This window comes from Cydia pomonella, chromosome 3 (assembly GCF_033807575.1).
Source record: "Cydia pomonella isolate Wapato2018A chromosome 3, ilCydPomo1, whole genome shotgun sequence".
In the NCBI taxonomy this organism is placed as follows: domain Eukaryota; kingdom Metazoa; phylum Arthropoda; class Insecta; order Lepidoptera; family Tortricidae; genus Cydia; species Cydia pomonella.
The window spans coordinates 16,918,827-16,930,863 of NC_084705.1; the positions used below are offsets into that span (position 1 = coordinate 16,918,827).

The 12,037-nt window shown below is 36.1% G+C and overlaps 1 protein-coding gene across 5 annotated transcripts in view; it reads left to right on the top strand.

The window, feature by feature from the left end:
• The window catches only part of LOC133516187 (peripheral plasma membrane protein CASK), a 381,125-nt gene extending 376,065 nt beyond the window's left edge, over window positions 1-5,060 (top strand). For 3 of the 5 annotated variants that reach the window (XM_061848974.1, XM_061848975.1, XM_061848977.1), the window contains 5 exons: window positions 931-1,050; window positions 1,352-1,462; window positions 1,616-1,723; window positions 2,282-2,457; window positions 2,624-5,060. In XM_061848974.1, coding sequence (XP_061704958.1) covers window positions 931-1,050; window positions 1,352-1,462; window positions 1,616-1,723; window positions 2,282-2,457; window positions 2,624-2,803 — 695 coding nt within the window. In that variant the 3' untranslated portion in view covers window positions 2,804-5,060. The remainder of the gene's footprint in view (window positions 1-930; window positions 1,051-1,351; window positions 1,463-1,615; window positions 1,724-2,281; window positions 2,458-2,623) is intronic. The other 2 variants (XM_061848978.1, XM_061848979.1) reach the window with 1 other exon arrangement.
• Window positions 5,061-12,037: the final 6,977 nt, after the last annotated feature.

The following is a 12,037-nucleotide window of genomic DNA, read 5'->3' on the forward strand; positions in this document are numbered from 1 at the left end:
ACAAATTAAAAATGAAAGTTTCTTAATATCAATGGTTGTTTAAAATGCATAACATCATCCCCATATAAAGCCTGTTGTGATCAAGAGAAATCAAAATAATATCATCCTATCAAAACTATACGTGAAAAGTAATCCCATATTTTTTCCAGTGTTTGTTGGAACGACTAGCACATCATTTATCCGCACAATAAGGCATATTTCTTTCGTTAAAGATATGAATAATTTGAATACTTCTTACTATGACTGTCACGACGGGCCGCCATTTGCGAACTAAATAGCTCCGTGGCACAAAGTTGACGCCCCGCCCGCTTCGGCACAATGTGTGTGGGGGTCATTTTGCAGAGCTAGTTCGACATCTATGTTTATTATCAATCGCTGCTTGTACCTATTATTTATGACAAGTTACAGGTAGTTTCTAGAAACTCAATGTGGTAAAGGACATATTAAACACCCAAAAGTTGTCTGGTCTCGTTATAAATAAAGAACTTAAGTCTATAAGGAGTCCCCTAAATGTTTATCATAAATTACAAATTACATATTACTTGCGTATAGATGAAAAAAGTGGGCAAACGGTTTTATTCTAGGCATGAGAATATAGCATATGATCAGCCATTTTAATTTAGCAAACAATTTACCAAACAACCTGTATAACTATTAACTTATTCTGTACTTCACAGTTATATTATAAAATATGTTTAGGTAAAAGCACTAGGACTATAGGTACTGCTAACACACGAAGTATTACTCATTTATTCGGATGTGTAGCGAAGAACGAGGCTAAAATGCCCAAACGAATTTTTTATTTCTGGGCTAGGAAATAGAGAAACTAAGCCTTGATAACCTATCCTTCTTATAGTTATACTTATGGCCACGTAAATACGCATGAAGTTTGGGATTTTAATGACAACAATTTCACAATGTTTGTTTTAGTGAATTGTTCTATATTCGGGCGCAAGAAGAAGCAGTCCAAAGACAAGTACCTCGCCAAACACAACGCCGTGTTCGACCAGCTCGACGTCGTTACCTACGAAGAAGTCGTCAAGTTACCATGTGAGTATATAACTAAACTGAGTATCCAAATTATACTCGTATATATTAACTTTGACACTGAAATATAGGTACACGCCGACGTATGCCTAAATTGTGCCTAATACAGGAAAAAAATATCGCAGCAAAAATAATATAGTGCCCTAAAACATCAAACAATACAAAGTTTCCAAATAACTACCTAGTAAACCTACCTACACAAAACATACTTAAAACCTTAATGGTTAGTGAAATTGAATGTGCATAAAACAATTAGTTTTAATGGACTATATAAATTTGGTACATTTTAAATTAAATGTTGCAGCTTTCCAGAGGAAGACTATTGTGCTATTGGGCGCGCATGGCGTGGGTCGGCGTCACATCAAGAACACTCTGATCGCGCGTCACCCGGACCAATACGCATATCCCATTCCACGTAAGTATTTTGTCTCGTTTGATTTGTGTGCTCCTCATTCATTGGATAGGGAAAGTGGACTTTTCATTTTTAAATATGTGCATTTGCATTTGTTTAAAACCAAACTTCCATGTACATTTTGAAACAAATGAAAATTTTTGGATACCTTTTCAGACACCACCCGGCCGCCAAGAGCGGATGAAGAAAATGGCAGACACTATTATTTCGTTACGCATGAAGAAATGATGGCTGATATCGGGGCCAATGAGTACCTGGAATACGGTAATTAGTCGATACATAGTTTAATTTGTTGTGCGTAACTGTTTATTAAGTATATCATAGAAATTACATAATTATGTGTTTAATATAAAATGATTGTGTGCTTTGATCTTCCTTACATTTTAACGGTCAAATTATTTGTGTCAACCTTAAAATTTGAGTGATTAGAATACTAAAAATTTACTGTTTATGTAACTATATCGAAACTCGTAATTAGAAACGTAACTTGACAGTTCGTCTACTTTGGAAATTAATATCGCCACCCAATAGATCCGTGAGACATGGCTAAGGCTAGGAATCGTTTTTTTTTAAATCCCTGAAATTGGTCAATATTTTTAAATGGTTCAGAGCCTTGAACATGGCGCAGTTATTCGGATTCTATTTCATTTTTATTTTAGTCTCGTCCGTTGTTTTAACGTTGATTTCTGCACAATAGTAACTATGTACATAGTTCTTATCACTATTGGAATCACAATTCAATACTGTTGCCACTACTGACACAATATAAGTACTTACATAGTTTTATTTAATAATTGGTTGAGCCATTTGATTATATTTTAGGCACTCACGAGGATGCGATGTACGGCACGAAGATAGAGACGATCCGTCGCATCCACTCGGAGCGGCGGATAGCGATCCTGGACGTGGAGCCGCAGGCGCTGAAGATCCTGCGCACGGCCGAGTTCGCGCCCTACGTCGTGTTCATCGCCGCGCCGCCGCTCAACAACGTGGCCGATGTGAGTCTAATGTCAAACATGCACACACCGTAGTTAGAGACGATCCAGACCCATTTATTCTGCAAATTGGTCATTCATGACCCGTCCATAAATTTGATATGAGTGACATTGAGTAATAGCGAACTTATTTACAACTAGTACAAATGTCTCCGGTCTGTATTTCCAGTACGACGGTTCGCTGGAGGTGCTGGTGCGCGAGTCGGAGCAGCTGCGGCGCACGTACGGGCACTACTTCGACATGAGCATCGTCAACAACGACATCGACGACACGCTCGCGCAGCTCGAGGCCGCGCTGGCGCGCCTGCGCTCCACCCCGCAGTGGGTGCCCGTCTCCTGGGTCTACTGACACGCAGACTCCTACTACCTTTAAACTGACTAACCAATCATACCAATCAGCAACACTCTCTCCGACAAGTTCCACTAAGTTTCGGAATTATTCTTTTATAATTGAAGCAAGAAGTTAACTCTTGCACTATAAGCAGTATTTACTCAAATTTACGTGCGTCGCTCGAGTTATATAAAATGCTGTTTCCTTAAAATCATCGACATACAGACGTAGTGAATAATCTTTACTATCGTATTTTCACGGATACACACGAACGTGTTATGCTATTTCAGTTAGGCTCTGTACAAAAAGTAAGGTTAACTGAAGTAGCATGACAAATACGAACGTTTCTGAGAAAATAGGATGGCAAGGGATTGCCCACGACATCTGTAATGCGTCGACCTACATATTTTCAGATAAAAAACCTGTATCTGCAATGAGTGATCGTTTTCTTAGCGTTATCAAGCACCCACTTAAAAATGCTTTGAAAGCCATTATGCTAGTACTGTACTTACACTACACTCACTAGTATACCTACCTGTTTCAATCTAATAACTTGTCACAGTAAGACACAACGCTGTCAGATTACATGCCATTTTGTGTGTGTGTGTTTTTTTATTAAGTTATTGCGTACCTACATTTTAATACATATTTATATTATACACTTTTCTTATAGATAAATGATTATAGTCGCCGCGTCTCCTTAGAGCATAAGAAATAAAAGCGTGTCTTACAAATGTTTAAATGAAACGATTCTTCTTATATCTCTGGAAACGCGGCTTAAAACGATATACCTTTTTAAAATTTTATCAAACGGTTATCACTGTATGTTTACCTATCTACACGTTTATGAAATTATAATAAAAATATCTTATCTTGGATGAATAACAAAGAAGGTTCCGTAAAAAAAAAATGTGCTTAAATTGCGTCATTTAATAATGACAAATATTAATTGATTGTATTAGATTTGTAGAGTCTAAGGAAAAATCCAGCCCCTGAGTTTGACAGCTCAAGAATTTGGCGCTGTACGACGCTGTTTTGTGGTCATTAAATAGTCGAACCAAAATTACCACATAATGTGCGAATCCGTACAGCGCCACCTACTGTGAAATTGTCATTATTAGCTGTCAAATTGGAAGCACGAATTTGTCTTCGAGTTCACACATCTAGTACAATCCATGGTTATTTAATAACAAAAACACGATCAAGTACTTATTGAATACGATAATCTCTACATTGTTCCTTTCTCTATTTAATCAGTGACAAATAGATATCCTTAATTAAGTTTCTAACTACAAGGATCTTGAATCTACTAAAGCTTGCATGGTATTTGGTGCATGACCGCTCAATTTCACTATTATGTGCCAAATGTGTGACTGCATACCAAATCCCACGATAATAACGATTTTAGACACTTGCACATTAACAACATGAATTTTGGATCAATTGTACATAAATATACATTAGTAAGTAATTAAAAACTAATCGTCTAGAAAAGTAAAGTAGCTCAACAACTGCATACATTAATAATTATCTTTAAGATCTATTCGACTATCTTAGATACTATATTTACCTACCGACAAGGCACTTTTTTCGCTCTAGGTACACAATGTAGGAAAATATGTATAAAAAATACCTACTTAGCGACTAAACCAGTCTTTATGATGAGTTTTACTTGAAGCAACCAGTAACTGAAATCAATTGGCGTGCAGTTGAATTGTACCGTTGTGTACTTAAGGCGAATAGTGGCCAATCACATCACAGAATTAGAATTCACAGGGTTCCATGTACCAGTATGTTTAAGTGTCAAAATGATCGTCTTTCTTGTATTTTAGGGCCAAAATACAATTACTAAATACGACACTATCGCATATATAGGTAATCGTATTTCAGCTCTAAGGGCAACTCCCTCACTATGTTTATAGTATAAACCTTCTTATTTCTCACAAATCATACAGTTATCGGCGCAAACTAAACTCATGTAAGTCCTAAAAGTGGGTATCGATGTATATAGCAATACCCAGATTGATGCATATCGATGACATCAAAGTCAATAATCCGAAATACGATACCAATTTTTATGAACTTGACTTTGGTACGAGTATGTGTCAGCATAACGTACGCGGAATGAAATGCGGACAAAATTCAAAGTCGTATCAAATATTTTTTTATGTTTATTAATAATATATTTAAATGCAAGAAAAAGTTTACTCCAATGCGATATTTTTAACGGCTATCGTGGTACAGTCAGCGTTAAATACTTTGTAGCAACCAAAGTAGCCAAATAGTTCGGTACACCATATATTTAGTATGGTGTACCGAACCTTTAAGGCCATCGGTGTCAACAACACAAATATTAGCATTTTTTTAGTTCCAATTTTATCTTACTTAGGATTTTTTTTAGGAAACACATTGCTCGACATATTTCACATTCTTGTCCCTTGAACCATTATTGTTCTCAAAATAATAGTTACCATGCCATGAATGTCCATTTTAAGTGACATGATTAGTCACCCATAAATCTCATAATGCAAAAATATGTAGCTATTTTTTGCATATTCGACCAAATAACGTACCTACCCAAATTTTCAGTCGTTTATTTTATGGACATGGTGGGCTTAACTTTTCTTGAACGTTTGCCGATGTCCATTTCTTCAAGATATTTTTGAACATTTAATTTTAAATGTTCTCGTTACGTCTCGTAAGGTTTTGTGACTAAGCGGGCTGCCATTTTCTTTAATGGATCTCGCCCGGAAAACTGCATAATACTGGAATGTTTAACTGAACAAGACTTTCTAGCGGTAGTTTTTGTAAAAAAAGGACGCAAAAATATTATAAACTGACCTTTGGCTCTAACCCGTTTCCACAAAATGATCCATTATCTTCGCTTTCGGCCATAGGGAATTAGTACTGGAGAAATAACATATAATAGTACATTACGATACAAGTGCGAAAAATAGGAAATTCGAAACGAGTGGCGATAAATTAAAACACGACCGAAGGGAGTGTTTTAAATCGACACGAGTTGCGAATTACCTATTCGCACATGTATCGTACAACGTTTTACAGTACATATGGCCCTTTAAATGTTCGACATAGTAACGTAATATGCTACTTCTCGCACTAGTGCTATAAAGTAGCCCCATATGTACTGTAAAAATAAGTTTCGCTACGGTGTTCTTCTCGATTGACCATAATTTCAAGAGAAATAATCCAATTCGCATGAAACTTACCGGATTCATTGACAGATATATACGTTAAATTGGCAGTTAGATATAATTTCAGTTATTTTTTTAGGGTTCCGTACCCAAAGGGTCAAACGGAACCCTATTACTGAGACTTCGCTGTCCGTCCGTCCGTCCGTCTGTCACCAGGCAGTATCTCATGAACCGTGATAGCTAGACAGTTGAAATTTTCACAGATGATGTATTTCTGTTGCCGCTATAACAACAAATACTAAAAACAGAATAAAATAAATATTTAAGGGGGGCTCCCATGCAACAAACATAATTTATTGCCGTATTTATAAATAATGGTACGGAACCCTTCGTGCGCAAGTCCGACTCGCACTTGCCCGGTTTTTACTTTTTACATGTTCTAAACTTTGTCCAGATCTCATTCCGCATGCGACATTTCATAAAAATACCGAATTATCTTGACATTTTAGCGATTGATTTTTGCAAGTAAATAATACCTACGACATTTGGTGAGGTACCTATGTTACAGAATTGAGGTATGATGGTAGATCCGTAATACTAGCATCTACCTACGGTTTTTCTACAATCAGTTTTCAACCTTACTAATCAGTGTTTCTGTTCCCACAATGCATTCCATACTGTATATACCTACTAAGTAATAAACAAGTAGAGAAATTTTACGATTATAACAACTCTCACTGTTTCACTATATTTACTTTTTATTAATAATTAAGCTAAATAGGTATTAATTTGTTGTTGCTAAGGTGTTCTTGATATTGTTATTTTTAAGTGATAAGTACAAATTTTATCAATGCTCAGTGTTTAAAGGTTATCTTTATGTGCGAGTAACATACCTACATAAATCGTTGTTTTAAATTTATTATTTTCATATACCACTTTTTATTGTCATTTTTTCTTATTCCAAAGCGTAGTTAACTTTTACTAAATTTGACAACGACAATTTTTTTTTGTAACTATTCGTTCGTTTTGTTACTTTTATCCCTTTATTGTATGAAACGTAATCTAAATAATTTCGCTAAACACTAATTTATTGTCTTGTACCTATCCTTATATTTAGGATAATAGCGAATGAAAGTAGTTAAATAAATTAATCATACGATAGTAAATTAAACTAGCTGATAATAAGCTGTGTATTGATGAGCGAGTAGCACTAATAGTCTTTCGTTTTTACATGTTCTATTGATGTTGCTAATAGATAAATCATAATTTTATTCCTTACACTTCAAATTATATATTTACGTGGTAATCTGTTCTGCTAACTTAAATATTTTATTGTGATGCAATATTATTAATAACAGAGTAGATAAATTAAATTAAATGATCGATTTAAGTTGGCTCTGTGAAAGTCATATAATATATATGTAGCAGATAATCTGCTATTTCCGTGAGCAGCTTTATCCCGAGAGTATACCGTCTTAAAGTACTTAAATTAATTTTAACGTTGAATCGTATCCCAATTATTATTAACAATTTATCAGCGGTTTCATCCTTGTTTATGTACCTATATAAACTATGGGTGTCGTTTAATTTTCATAAAAACAAAATGCACCATATAAATTTTATAGAACACCGCGTTCGCGTAATACTCATTCACCAACAGCATTATTTAACAGTATATTTTCAGTAAAGTATTTTCATGTAACATACCTGAATCATCATGAAACAGTAAAACTCCCGTGAGACATATTAAAATTATTTTAAACAAGTTACTCACGTATTATTAAGTCGGATAAACGCTCGACATGTTTCGATTCGTTTTTAGGACCTTTGACTGCACCCTGTTTTTTACCTGTACCTTTCCGTGACTGGTATCATTTGATAACATCAACTCGCGCCTATCTTTCCTTCAGAATATGTTTCGCGGGAGTAACAGGCGGTTTAACTCTGAAAATAATAAACGTTAAATATCGAAGCGTATTGCTCACGGATTGTGTGTCAACAATGTTCGCCGTTATTAATTATACGGTGTGTCTTTGTTGCCTAGAAAAATTATCAAGGCATTGCAGCTAAGCTGGCAATGACCAATGAAGTATTCAAAGTAAGAGATTAGTTATTGCTTCTAATTTAAATAAGACTATTGATTTAACAGTACAGTCATAGACTATCAATAGAACTTTGATGTGTTTAACTATAAGGATTAAGATTTAAGATCCTTTAAATTACATGTCACTCATAGTTGCCACAATATTATTGGGTATCAATAAAATTGAACACACTTACGCTAAAACTGACAAGACTTAATAATTTGTCAAGAAATTAATAGTCATCTATCTCCAAAATAAAAACTTGTTTTGTGGTACCAACCCTATACATTCCTAAATTTCTAATGAAGCGGCTCCATTGGAAATGTTAAATTGCTTAATATCACAACCGAAAGCGCGGCATAATTATCCAAAAGATATATTTATTTAATAATTTTTCCGTCTATAAATGATGCGCCATTTATTCTTGTTGTATATGAGTTAGATCGTTTTTATTATGTTGAGTAGTTAGTGCTGCTCCTGTATGGAAAGTGGTTGAGAGAGTCTTCGTTATAACTAGGAATGTAATTATTTATTAATATTTAAGGAAAGTATTTTTAATGTTATATGCATCACCTACAACAATGCCTAATCCAGAACATTCCATTATTAACATTTTTTTTATCATTATAATTATTATGTATTACTTAAATTATATCATACTGTTACAGAGTCATTAGATGGTAGTGAACGTTTTGTAATGTGATCCTTGTTAGCTTTGAATTGACTGTTCTTATTAAGTTTATTAAAGCAATTTTGTAATGTTATTTATATTTAATGTACTTATTCTTGTGATTTCATGTTTAAACTTGTTTCTCGATGTGTTACGTTTGACAAAGAATAACAGTAGAATCACATATTAACTTAAATAAAAAAGTTTAATTATTAAGTTAGATGAAATTGAAAAAAAACGGTTCTTATTGCACACAGCACATGTCGAGGCACTAGTGCAGGTCAAAAAGCCCACGCCTGTATTTGATCCAGTTACTTGAACTAGCACATCACACGCGAGTAACTGTTACATCAAGCTTGAGCATACTATCCGCGGAAGTAGCCCGGACCTTTACTTGCTCATGCGCCGTATGCAATTAATAGAACTGTGTAATAGTAAAGCTTAATACCTACCTACTAATTGATCATTTTAACTACCTATTATTAATATTTGGTGCAAACTGATATGACTTAATGCAACTGTAAACACTTTGTGTTAAATGCTGAAGTGTATCAGGGTGAATAAGTAAAATCCGATGAGCAAATGACATTCTTGACAACTAATGATATGACTGAAGTAAAATCTATATAATAACTGTTAAAATTGAATAAACCGCACAAAATTATGTTAAGTGTTTTATTTTGACCCTCAGGCTAATAAATTAAAAGAAAAGTGGACAACCGCTAACGACAGCACTCCGTTATCTTTTATTTTGCGTCTTTTTTATATTTCATAAAAAATTACTTAAATGGTTCATATAACGTTGTTGTGGGGGCATTATATTTAACTCAACCAAACAATTGAAAACTTTGACATATCAACATAATCATTTCGAACGTCGATCGTTTAAGATAGATACTTGCGTTTAGTAGCAAATGTATCAATTAACTCGTACTAAACTAAACACTAATCAATATGTAAATAGGCCCCAAGGCAAGTGTAAACGCTCATAGGGGCCTTATCAGATAAAAATAAATTATTGATTGCCTCCAAAAGGGAATTAATTAGAATACCTGTGTCTTTGACAAAGTTACTTAAGTAATTAGTAATTTAAGCTCAGGAATGCGAACGGATGTTATTTGTTGAACCATGGAATTTGTAAAACTTTCTCTCAAAAACATTTTAGAACTTGCACATTTGTCGCTTGCCTATGCGCGACTAACTAAAGGCAACTTGTACAATTTGTACAAGGGAATCACTTAAATTTTGGAACGGCTATAACCTATCTCTCCATCATCATCATTGTACCTACTCGGCTTCGAAGGGTTTGTAATCCGAATATTTGGATATTCAAATTATTCGAATATCCGCCATTAATAATATCCGGAAATATTCGAATAACACAACTCAAAGTATCCGAATACACGGTTAATTTAGATAACCCATAAATAACGTTTATAACTATGTTTCAATGCAAAGACGTTACCCCAACCAATTTTAAATGATTGCTATACCTAATAGCTAACAGCCGCCACTATAAGCGCTGGTGGCCTAGCGGTAACAGCGTGCGACTTGCAATCCGGAGGTCGCGGGCGCGAAGTCAAACCCCGGTTCGTATCAATGAGTTTTTCGGAACTTATGTACGAAAAGTGATGACTGGTAAATATCAACTGATATTTACCAGTCACTTTTCGGTGAAGGAAAACATATATTTACCCCCTGAGTTGGAAGGTCAGATGGCAGTCGCTTTCGTAAAAACTAGAGCCTACGCCAAATCTTGGGATTAATTGTCAAGCGGACCCCAGGCTTCCATGAGCCGTGGCAAAATGCCGGGATAACGCGAGGAAGAAGAAGAGCTATAATAGCTAACATAATGTTATCTTTAACACCGTACTTAATCCGCACCCTCCTCGGCTTTATATATGGATTAACTGGTGTATATTTGGAAGTTCATCTAGTGCCTCACCTCCTGTTCATTCGTCTACATTCAGTCTTTATCAGTTCCATTAGCAATGCAATACCTACTAACTATGAAAGCAATACTTACCTACTCCACTGGGTCAGTGACCCAAAAAGGATCATGGCCTCTGACACAAGAGAACGCCACTCTGCCCTATTCTGCGCATCTCCACGCTAGTTGGATACTCCGAGGGCGGACAGGTCTTTCAGGGCTACATCACTCCTGCGGTATATCTTCTCCGAGCTCGATTCTCACCCGCCCTGTCCAAGTAACCGAGCCAGCGAAGTCGTGCGGCTATAATCTCGCCAATTATATTGGGTGCCGCAACTAGCTTCTCTAGCTCCCTAATCCCTATTTTTCCTACGTCTCCAACTTCTAAGTTAATCTCTGATAGGTCTCAGAATCTTCGCCAGAATTTCGTCAGAGTCCTGAACAGTGAAACTTACACATACCTACATCAAATCTAATTACTGTCTTATAGACTCGAATCTTAGTCATGAGCTTGGACACTAGAACTCGGTGGAGCGCTGCAGAGCATTTTAGGGTATTTTGAATTCGAACATCTATCTCCTCTTCCCTTCGGATGGTAACATCCGGCACGGTGCAACCAAGGTACCTACCATTCACACCTTTGTACCTATGTAGTTGCTCCGACTACTAGATTTTCTCCTTTCACGCTGATGTGCTGATACCTTTTCTTTAGAAGATTTGTCTCTTTTCTGGTCGTTGATTCTGAGACCAATCTTCTCTCCTTCCTATTCTGTTATCTACTACAGCCCCATCACACAAATAATTTTCGAACGATGGATTCGAGTTCTAAGTTGAACAGCATTGGCGAAAGAGCGTCTCCGTATTTCAGACCAGTGACTAGTTCAAATTCGGCTGTTGTTCTCCATGAGTTTTGTACACTCATCCTGCTTACCTTGGTGGCGACAATTCTTCGCATTATGACACTAGCATCTCATTTCATTTCATTTCATTTATTCATTGTGAAGTCATGTACATTTCAATTAAGATGTTATATATATGAACAAGTCAGAACATGACACCCCGTAGGGGCATACAATATTACTTAAAGCTAATAACAGTACCTACATAATTAACTAACAAAATAATTATTCGTTATCAACTCCACAGTTATTTTAGAGCTAGTTTTACGAATTATATTAACTAACTAACTGCTTTGGCTCAGCGATCCAAAAAGAATCTTGGCCTCCGAAACGAGAGAACGCCACCTGTCCCGATCCAGCGCGGTTTCCTGCCATGAATTGGCATTCAGCCGACGCAGGTCTGCCTCCACGACATCACACCAGCGGTACCTGGGGCGCCCGATCGGTCGACGGCCTGTTGGTCGCCTCAAGTACGCTTCCTTGACTACGCGATCCTCCCCCATTCTGAATAGGT